This window comes from Drosophila miranda (assembly GCF_003369915.1).
Source record: "Drosophila miranda strain MSH22 chromosome Y unlocalized genomic scaffold, D.miranda_PacBio2.1 Contig_Y1_pilon, whole genome shotgun sequence".
Lineage (NCBI taxonomy): Eukaryota > Metazoa > Arthropoda > Insecta > Diptera > Drosophilidae > Drosophila > Drosophila miranda.
Window position 1 is genome coordinate 25,860,989 of NW_022881603.1, and position 11,077 is coordinate 25,872,065.

General features: G+C 47.6%; 1 protein-coding gene across 1 annotated transcript; it reads left to right on the forward strand.

Annotated features, from left to right (window-relative positions):
• Positions 1-497: 497 nt before the first annotated feature.
• Positions 498-2,569, forward strand: LOC108159395 (serine protease grass-like). Its single transcript, XM_033395971.1, has 3 exons — positions 498-1,813; positions 1,871-2,045; positions 2,108-2,569. Exons 1-3 carry the CDS (start codon positions 1,652-1,654, stop codon positions 2,509-2,511), a joined length of 741 nt encoding a protein of 246 aa, XP_033251862.1. The 5' UTR covers positions 498-1,651; the 3' UTR covers positions 2,512-2,569.
• Positions 2,570-11,077: the final 8,508 nt, after the last annotated feature.

An 11,077-nucleotide genomic window follows, 5' to 3' on the forward strand; every position in this document is an offset into this window, starting at 1 on the left:
AGAGTCCTCGCCCATCTTCTCTTCAATGGGACACAGGGAAATTAAAATAAATGAGGATTTTCTGTCTTCAACCCCCGCACACTTGCCACTGCACCACCACTCCATGCCGCACTAATGAGTGCATATTGTGCGTGTTGCCATAGAGGAATTTGCCCTCTTGCTGATTTTCCACATTGTAGCGGCACGGCACGCTCTATAGGTAAAACCTGAGGATGGTAGGGCTTTGGAGGGGGTAAATCCATCGAAAATGGGGCGGCGGAGTATCTCTGGCTAAACATTCACTCGGTCAAAGGTTCAAGCAATGCCACGATTCCATGAAAGATAATGGTATTCCACAAATCAAGTATTTTGTAGTGGGAAAAACGATATCCTTTTGATCCCAAAACATTGACTGTTCTTTTCTAGGTATTCCTCCTCATATTTCCAGGTTCTTGTCTTCTTTTCTGTTGAAAGAGATCTAGGGGAGTTCTCTGAGAAGGCTGTCCACTCTTTCATCCCTTCAGACCATCCTCAACCATCCAGCTTCGACGTATACCCCCTGGATCCAATACCCAGTGGAAAAACACTCAAAACTACAAAGAAAAACTATAATTAAAATACATTTCGATTAGATCTATGTATTCTGCGGCCCCCAGTTGATGATTTCGAACAATATTTGAAGCATCTCATCGACATTGATGTGCTTTTCGTGCAGTCTTTTCAGTGGCGCTTGCAGGTCCGCTGAATTCTGGAATGCAAAGAATTTAGAATTTCTTTTGTCTTCGAAGGAAACACCTTTTTGAAGTCATACCCTTGCTCTGTCCACCAGTATCTGGCGGCTATGTAGCCGATGCGTCGACGCGGCGCAATCGCCACGAAATCCCGCAGATCTCCGCGTAAGTCCGCCCAAGACTCGTGGGCGCAACTGAAGACTACAGCCAGCAAAAATACAGCTATCGGAGCGTGGCCAAAGCAAGCCATTGTCGGGTACTTGAAGATTGACTTTGAACTTCAAAGTAACTTTGAAAGTTTGAAGCCGTCTCTGGCCACCTGAGGCTTTTATACAGTGCCGTGGTCGGCTTTCAGTGCGGGCGGAAAGCAGGGCAGGTGCTAATTGATGGCCGAAAGATCGAAAACTATTACTTTTGCTTTCACCAATGCGTTGGGAACAGTCTAGCTGCTGTTCCCAGTATTCCGCAAGGGGCAACGGGTATAAATCAAGCGATGAATTCTTTTGTCTGGCCCCAAAAGCTGACTGTAATTGCTCCCCATTTGTGCATTAAAAACAATGATTGATTCCATCTCCCACATGCTCTGGTGTCTGGCCCCAAGAATTAGAATTCTATTGCGTGATTTATGGAGTCTGCAGGAATTTACGAGTCGCCAGAGAATGCCAGACTCACCCCCAAAGAGGCAGGCCCCTATCTTGGGGGCTGTGACCTCCCCTGACCAACAAAACATTCGATTAAATTTCGTGGCCCATCTTAAAACTTACTCTCGGGTTTTTCGGAGAAAATATAAGCAAATCTCTGGTGCAAAAAAACCATTGAGGAGAACAGAGGCGCCTCCATCCAGCATTCACTTTTGTTTGCTTCGAGGCTAAAGAACGCGGCGATAATAGCTCTGGTATCTCTGGTGGCCTGGCTGCTCCTTGGAGGATGTGGCAGCGTATATGGACAGCTCCTCGAAGAGGACTGCGGTGTCGCGAGCACTATGTGGCCCAGGGTGGCCGGCGGCGAGGATGCAGCACTGGGAACCACTCAGTGGATGGCGCACCTGTACGCCAATGGACCGTGCTCTCCGCCGCGCACTGCATTCAACCGGACTCGCCCATGTAGGTATTCCCCAGAGACACTGCCCAGATACATTCTGAACATTCTGTCGCCTGCAGAATGTGCGGTTGGGAGAGTACGATACCAGGACGGTAGAGGATTGCAGGCAGGGAGAGTGTGCCCCACCGCCCACGGATCACGCCGTCTTAAACGTCTACAGGCATGCATTTTACACGTCGGTGGAATACTACGATATTGCTCTGCTGAAAATGCAACAGAGTGTGGTCTACACAGGTGGGAATCCCCCCTTTACTCTATTTGGATCTCTATACAGAAACCCTTCTCTCTTCGTTCAGCCAACATCCGACCCATCTGCATTCTGCTGGACACGACAGTGCAGCAACGGATGGACAGCCTGCGGGAGTACACTATAACCGGATGGGGCCTGATGTGGGGCGGACAGCGGGCCTCCGTCCTGCAGACCGTCAACTTGACCCAAATCGATCGATACACCTGCGCCAGGCACGGCTACCGCATCGATCACACGCACATCTGTGCCGGGGATTTCCGAAGATATGCCTGCGTGGGGGACTCTGGTGGCCCGCTGGGCGCTACCGTGCTGTACGATGGGCAGCCCCGTTACATTCAATTCGGTATCGTGAGCTTCGCCAGGAAGCCCTGCAATGGCGTGAGTGTCTTCACGAATGTCCTAGCCTACACGCCGTGGATACAGAGGGTTCTGCAGGCGACCCAGTCCTAAACCGAGAAACCGATTTCAGACAGCATAGAAATATAAAATTAATGAGCAAATGAGCAAAATAAATCCCTTAAACAAGAGCTTACTCTTTACCCAAACGTCTGGGCAGCATTAGCTTTGTGAGTTTCAGCCACAAAACAGAAATTAATCAGAAAACGGAGCATAGCATAAGAGCTAATTCCAAGAAAGTGACCTCATGAGCTCATCATCGTTCATTTAAAAGCAGCTTGCTTGAGTCTCCTGTCGATTGCCACGCGATGAAGCCCGAAGCATGCCCCGTCATGGGATCGCAGCGAAGGTTCCAACTTCTAGAAACTCGCTGCACATTGACCTTCGGTTTGTGAGTGGGATGTCTGGCATATCTTCATAGAAATGAGAGATTTATAGGCGACTGAGATCACTTATCGCCTATCGCTTGTGTTTCTAATGCCATTTTATTGATTGTTTCATTCATTTACTAAATATTGGACTCACACACAGATAATATATGCTTGTATCGCATTTATTCTGACTACAGAAAGGCGTACACAGGACACAGAAAACCAGGGGCCTGCCTGCCATTTGACGACCATTTCGTCGGTGTTGCAGCAGACGATCGTAATTACCCGATCTTAGCGTGTGCGATGTTGTGAGCAGAGCTTTTGCTCTCACACGCCGCGCTCTTGTACTGCTCTCTGCGCATTCAAGATCGGCTCGACGGTGGAGTCGGGGAGTTATTGCTATCTCTGGCTGCGACCAGTCCAATAAATGCTTTGAAGTCGAGCACATGTTTTATTTAGTCATAAATTACCTGACAATTTAACGTAAAAAACCGAAACTAGAGCCCGCTGGACCGGAGTCATCATAACGTTTGTTTTGGAAAAACTCTTCCGAATTTTCATTGGCGCCCGAGCAGGGACATCGGCATCCAGCATTTCGTGGAAATTCGCACGACAAACCAGTTACCTACAGTGCATCTTCGTTGTCTCGGCACAAGTCATTGGTTTTTTTTTGTTCTGTTGCGAATAGAGCTCTAGCTGGCTGGTTTTGTGCGACAAATTGGATTCATCTTTACTCAACAAAAAAGGAAAGTGTTCGGCTAATCTATGCCGAATTCTCAGGTATTTAGTGCGAAAAAAATTGAGTGCTAGAACCAAGCCACCATTTTGTGCGCTGTGTTTCTCTATTTGGCCACTGATCTCAATTTCATTGGCACCTCGTTGAATTGGAATACCAATTAAATAAAACACAAAGGAATAAAATAAACCAAAGTGAACAGCCAGCAACATAAAATATTTATTATATGCGGAATATTGGTGGATTGAAGAAAAGTGCAAATTGATGAGGGTTTACGGTACTTGCTAATCAGACGCTCCGGTCATTGCCGCTGTTTTCAATTCTCTTTTGCGAAGTACCGCTTATTGGCGCTGCCTTTACTTCGGTAACGCTATCGTTGCGCCAAATTATGCATAATTTGGCTGCGTTTGGTTGTGTGCATTGGCAGCATAATTTGTTTCGCTGCGTTAACCCTTTGAAGCCGATACATAGTTTTTTGTGGAAATTTCGCGTTCTTCCTTATTTTTTTTGCATACCCTACAGTATTTTGGTTAACCATTGTCTAAACCCAGTGCATTACTTTCCGACCCTCTTGAAGTAGGGGAAAGCGCCAGAATGAGAGGAAGGTAAAGGGTAATTGTTACCAGGGAAGGAGGTTCAAAAGAAGGAGGGGGTCCAAAAGTCCTGCAAAAGTTAGCAACAGCAATGCAAAGACACGATAGGGTGATGGGCGATCTAAGGCGTGTGAGAACGGCCTTAAATGCAGACTCGAGCTGATCGAAAATTATTGTGAAAAGTTGATGGATATACAGGCAGACGTGGATTGTTTAAATCCCAACAACGATCTACGAGCATCGGTCGAGGATATGTGTGTTACCACAAAGGCTCTGTACATGTCTGCACTTAAAGAACCCGAAACTCAGCGAATACAGAGGAGGGATAGGAGTAGCCAGCGTCATTCATCACATCTGCCTAAAATGAATCTCCCCAAGTTTAGTGGAAAACATGCTGAATTTAAAAACTTTATAAGCCTTTTCGAGAGTTTGGTGCATAACGACCCAATATTATCAAATGTGGAAAAATTCAACCACTTACTGTCGTGTCTCATTGACGATGCATTGGGAACAGTGAAGGCGTTTCAGATCTCTGCAGAAAATTATGAGAAGGCTCTTGATAGTTTGAAGGAGGTTTACGACAAAAAATATTTGATCTTTTCTGATACTGTTTCGCAGTTTTTTGACATTCCCAGCACAACAAAAGCTTCTGCTTCATGCCTTAGGTCCCTCATTGACACGGTGTCAGCCATATATTCTTCTCTGCAGTCGTTAGGAAGTGAAAAAGACATAAATAGCGCGATGCTAATTCACATACAGTCTTGGTCCGAGTGCGCAGCCCAGCTGAATCGGCGCTATCAGCATCTAGCTGCCGAAGAGTCAACACGGAATAAGGGTAAAACTAAACAAGAGACAAGTAAAGGACCCACTAAATCGTCATTTTCATGTGCAAAGACGGATAGGCGAGCTGATTCGAAATGTAGCTATTGCCACGCGGGGAATCAGACCATAAGCAATTGTCAATCGTTTGAAGTTCTTCCTGTTCTTCAACGGTTCGATATCACCAAGCAACTCCGACTGTGCATAAATTGTTTGAAGCCAGGTCATACAGTGACGAGGTGCAAGGCAGCAAGCCCTTGCTCTAAGCCCCATAACACTCTGCTTCATCGATACGGGGTTGAGCCACAGCAAAATGGGAATAGTTCTGTGCCAGTAGAACATTCGTCATCGTCTGAGCCTCAAACAGCTTATTCTAGTCACGTTGCTGGTGCTGACCAGGTTATTCTTGCTACCGCTGTTGTAAAGGTGCAAGATCGGTCCGGACAATTTCAGTATGCACGGGCACTTCTAGATCCCGGCTCCCAAATTAATTTTATATCCGAGGATCTAGCCCAGCGCTTACGATTGCGCCGTGATGAGTCGTGCCTTAATATCACAACTGTTGGAAAAAACTCGTCCGTCATAAAGCACAAGATTCACACTTCTGTCCAATCTCGTATCAACGATCACAACTTTGACTCCGATTTTTGGGTGTTAAGGTCGATTTCCACATACCAACCCGATCATGTTGTCAATTTCGCCCAATGGAAGATACCAGCAAACCTGCAGATGGCAGACCCGCAGTTTTACAAGCCTGCTAAGGTTGACTTGTTGATAGGGGCAGAAACCTTTTTTGAGTTAATGTGTGTAGGCCAATTAAAGGCAAGTTCCGAACATCCAACAATCCAGAAAACATTGTTGGGATGGATTGTATCAGGAAAATATAAGGCATCAGCACAGGATGCTGTATGCAATATCGCTGTTGGTAGCGATCATTGTTCTCTCGACTCTCTGGTGGAGCGCTTTTGGGAATTGGAACAGGTCCCAGAGAAGTCGAAGGCTGTATATACAGCTGAACAATTGGCTTGCGAACAAAACTTTACGCAGGCTCGAATCGGGTCTTTTTGAAGTGGGGCTGCCATTTAAAATAAATCCCAACGTGTTGGGTTTCTCGTTCGAGACGGCAAAACGCCGCTTTCTATCCCCAGAACGCAGACTTGCACGAGATCAGTATTTGCATGATCTGTATATGGAGTTTATGAAAGAGTATCTCATCCTTGGCCACATGTCATTGCTTCCAGGCACTCCTCCAGGACGCCATTACTAAATTCCACATCAATGTGTCCTGAGACCTGATAGTAAAACCACCAAGCTACGCGTCGTTTTCGATGCATCGAGCAAAACATCGACTTCAATCTCATTAAATGAGACTTTGATGGTGGGTGCAACTATTCAGAGGGAGCTTTACGCAACTCTTGCCCGATTTCGATTCAATCGTTTTGCGCTCACAGCTGACATCTCCAAAATGTATAGGCAAGTTCAGGTCGCCGAAGAAGACCGAAATTTCCAATTGAGTCTGTGGAGGGATAAGCCAAATGTAGATGTTCAAACGTATCGTCTGAATACGGTTACTTATGGGACAGCCTCAGCTCCATTTCTGGCCATCCGCTGTCTCGTTGAATTGGCAGACGTTTATGCTGAGTCCCATCCTATTGCATCACAAGTCATAAAAAGTGACTTTTACGTCGATGATATGCTTACTGGAGCAAACAGTCTGGAAGATTTAGAACGTATTCGGCTGGAAGTGTGTGAGGTCTTAGAATCCGGGGGTTTTAAGTTGGCCAAGTGGGCGTTAAATCATCCCCAGCTGCTGTCCGATAGTGGCCAGGAGAAATCGCTGCAGTTTGACCCTTCGTCGTCTGTTAAAACGCTCGGAATTAGATGGAATCCGCAAAATGATTTGTTCCATTATCATTTAGATGACTCATTTGATTCATTGACCCCTACAAAGCGAAACATTTTGTCAGTTGCGTCCCGATTGTTCGACCCATTAGGGTTATTATGTCCTTTAATAACGAGGGCAAAAATATTGCTGCAGCAATTGTGGCGGCAAAAGTTGGATTGGGACGAGTCGGTTCCCATGAGCAAAATTTGTTTGAATTAGACAAGATAACCATACCTCGCTACATTGGCCTTCCCACGCATAAAAGCGTTCAGATTCACGGATTCGCAGACGCATCAGGTGAAGCGTACGGATGCTGCATTTACATCCGTACCAGTGATGGTAAAAGTGTCGTGTCTAAGCTTCTTACCGCAAAGTCTCGAGTAGCTCCTCTCAAAACGAAATCGATTCCAAGACCCGAATTGTGCGCAGCACTCCTGTTATCCACTTTATGGGCTCAAGTAAAACCGCTCCTGGACAAGTTCATGATCGAAAGTGTGAACTTTTGGTCGGACTCCCAAGTCACCTTGTACTGGCTGGAAAGGGATCTAGCCACGCTCGCAACGTTTGTGGCCAATAGGGTTGCTGAAATCCAGGAATCGTCAAGCGGTGTGACTTGGCGGCACGTTACTGAGCAAAACCCAGCCGATTTGGTGTCACGTGGCACAGACGTAGACGGTGTAACGTGCTCATTGTGGACTGAGGGTCCCCAATTTCTGCTCAGGAATTCTGAGGAGTGGCCATGTCTACATCAGGTTGAGTTGTCCCCAGAAATGGAACGGTCGGAAAACAAGAAGTGTTTGGCAACACATTCAGTGGCAAAGTGTCAGGCCAATGATTTCATCGAGTTGATTGAAAGATGCTCTTCCTTTGAGAAATTGCTTCGGACTATGGCATATGTAAACCGGTTCCTACAAGGAAGCAAGCGTAGTCGAGAGGTCGTTCTGTCAGCCAAAGAACTTAAGGTCTCATTTCTAAGGCTGGTAGAAGTAGTCCAAAGACACGAGTTGGGACCAGAATTCCACAAGCTAGCGAGGTCGGAAATCCTGTCACCGCATCTTCAACGACTAAACCCGTTCATACATACGACGTTCGTGACGCTTTATCTTCGCAATTTGCATCGGACTCACTACCATGCAGGCGCCAAAGTCATGGTTTCGTTGCTAAGGCAGCAGATATGGCTAATCAATGCTCGAGAAGCATGTACAAGGATCCTGAGAAATTGTGTGCACTGCTTCCGATACAAGCCAGTCCTACAGGGACAGATCATGGGAAACCTGCCAGCTGATAGAGTGCGAAGAGCTCGGCCCTTTTTGATTTGTGGGGTAGATTTCTGCGGCCCATTCTACGAGTCTCTCAAGATTCGCGGCAGGCCCCCTAATAAGACATATGTAGCCGTCTTCGTCTGCTTTGTATCAAAAGCTGTTCACCTGGAGCTTGTAGCAGATTTGTCCACTGATAGTTTTCTATCTGTTTTTAAAAGGTTCATCGGGAGAAGAGGCCTTCCGGAGAAGGTGCACAGCGACAACGCCACCAACTTCGTGGGCGCGAGCAAGGTGCTGAACGAGCTGCATCAAGCGTACCAGAGGGACCAGGACCGGCTCAAGGCGTACGCAGCGCGCCAAGGCGTCGAGTGGTGTTTCATACCACCGAGAGCACCACACTTCGGCGGATTGTGGGAGGCAGCCGTCAAATCAGCCAAGCAGAGGTTGGTACGCGGAGTGGGCAACGCCAATCTCACCGCGGACGAGCTGTGCACCCACCTGGTAGAGGTAGAGGCTCTTCTCAACTCCCGGCCAATCGCGTCCCCAGGCAACGATCCCAGCGATGGAGAAGCGCTAACGCCAGGGCACCTGCTGATCGGGCAGCCGCTTCTTTCGGTGCCGCCCGAATCAGATCACGACGACAGAGGCAGCAGGGGAAGCTTCGCGTACTTGAAGCGGTGGCGAATGCTGTCAGCGCTCAAGCAGCAGTTTTCGCAGGGCTGGTCCAAGGACTACCTGGTCAGCCTGCAGAAGCGTCACCAGTGGGCTACCAAAGGGCCAGACTTGGACATTGGCTGTCTAGTGCTCGTCCACGAGGACAACACACCGCCACAGAAGTGGACCACAGGACGAGTGGTGGCCGCAATCAAGGGAGAAGATGGGAGAGTGCGCGTCGCCGAGGTGCGAACACCCGCGGGCGTAATTAAACGCCCCATACACAAATTGGCAAAACTGCCAATAGACGGTTGAAGCACCGGAGGTCTTCAACGGGGCCGGAATGTTGCAGCAAACGATCGTAATTACCCGATCTTAGCGTGTGCGATGTTGTGAGCAGAGCTTTTGCTCTCACACGCCGCGCTCTTGTACTGCTCTCTGCGCATTCAAGATCGGCTCGACGGTGGAGTCGGGGAGTTATTGCTATCTCTGGCTGCGACCAGTCCAATAAATGCTTTGAAGTCGAGCACTTGTTTTATTTAGTCATAAATTACCTGACAATTTAACGTAAAAAACCGAAACTAGAGCCCGCTGGACCGGAGTCATCATAACGTTTGTTTTGGAAAAACTCTTCCGAATTTTCAGTCGGGTTTTCTTAAGCTCCAGAGTAAATGTGGTACAACAAACGAGAATCTCTCTCCTATAACCCATCTTTATGGCAGGCCACACTACACCGTTCTGTGTGCGCCATTGAACAGTTTTCTGTGGCAGGATGGGCCCAGGACTTACCGAGCCTCGTTCTCAAGATCGACCAATACACCTGCCTGGCAGACTTTGCCTTTGAGGCTGTGATCTGTGCAGGAAATCGCGTGTGAAGGCCAGTCTGGGGATGGTACCCTTAGAGTCCACTACGACTTTGGGATTGTTAGCCATGGGGCAAGCCCTTGCTAGGGCGTGGATCGTGGATAGAAGGGAAATTCGCACTCCATTTTCTATTTGTTTACAAAATCCTCGGGCAAGACGGCTATATATTTGCCCGTACAATCGGCAATGTTCCGGGGTAAGATCTTTAACGCATTCCCCACGAAACGGGCCTTCGAGACGGAAATGGAAACGAAAGCGTTAGATGTCTGTGCTTGGGTGTGTGCCCAAAGATAGGCCACCCACACAGGCCATTTGGTCCAGGAGCTGCCGCACGACGGCCCGGCCACATATGATGCTGAATTGCTGCGGTTACCCGGGACATTACCAGGCTCATTGCCAGGACCATTGGTAGCCGTGCGTAATAAGCTGCAAATACCATTTTTTGCCTACCTTTTTGGCCCCATTGTGCCCCCCCATCCGCACGGACAATGTCGTTTGAAGTTTGTTTATGATTTTCGGATGTGGAAGGCACACCAGAACTCTGAGCGAAATGTTGTATACCCTAGAGGAGCGACAGTTGCTTTGTTGGGGATTTTCCTGGGGGTTTATATAGATGGCAGAGGGAGAGGAGAGGAAGCCCGGGTCTTCTCTCTGGTCCAGGGTATCGAAAAACTGTTGGCTAGCGCTTAGATTTAGGCTTTCCGCTGCTATTGTTGTTGTTTCGTTGCGTATTAGCAGAGATTTATGCATTTAGGAAATTAAACATCCTGCAAAAGCGCGGGCATTTTTAAAGGTTGCTCTTAAAGGTGTTTGGCTGGAAGGGGGAGGGAGGTGGGGGGCTGCCAGGCGTCGATGTCATTAATTTGAAATCATGCGTAAAATCGCGTAATGTCGCCAGGACACCAGAACCCCATCGGCATCGAAATCTATGGCAAGCCTCTAAGTATCATCGATGGTTCAGTGGAAAGCATGGGAGGACTATGGAATGCGCGGCCATGAAATGAAAGGGACCCGCGAATAGGTCCATGCCAGATCTAATAAGCCCATAAACCTATTAAATCTGTAAATAAAAAATATTTAAAAAAATACAAATAAATGACAATAAATAGCAGTAATTGTTTCCCCGAACAAAATACATGTCTTGGGCATGACAAGAGATATTTTCAGCCAAACTTGCATCGAAAATCGGCTCCAGGCTTTGGTCTCTGTCTCCAGCATCGATTTGCAAGCAGCGTGTATTGTTGGGAGCGACTTTTCCGCATCTACAGATACTGTACACTTTGTCCTTGTACTTTCAGCCTTTTACGCAGCTTCCGAACGCATGGAAGAACACATTAGGCAGCGCAGGATAGCCCAAATTTCAGAGGAATGCTGAAACACACGCTGCCGTTTGTTTTTTCCAATCGTAGTCCATTGGAAATTTCTGTTAGTGGAGC

What these genes read in the sequence shown, in the direction of transcription:
- LOC108159395 (XM_033395971.1), top strand. Translation starts at nt 1,652, where the DNA reads ATGGACAGCTCCTCGAAGAGGACTGCGGTGTCGCGAGCACTATGTGGC. An exon ending in ATTCAACCGGACTCGCCCAT is followed by an intron (nt 1,814 to 1,870) that starts GTAGGTATTCCC and finishes TGTCGCCTGCAG; the next exon opens with AATGTGCGGTTGGGAGAGTA. An exon ending in ACAGAGTGTGGTCTACACAG is followed by an intron (nt 2,046 to 2,107) that starts GTGGGAATCCCC and finishes CTCTTCGTTCAG; the next exon opens with CCAACATCCGACCCATCTGC.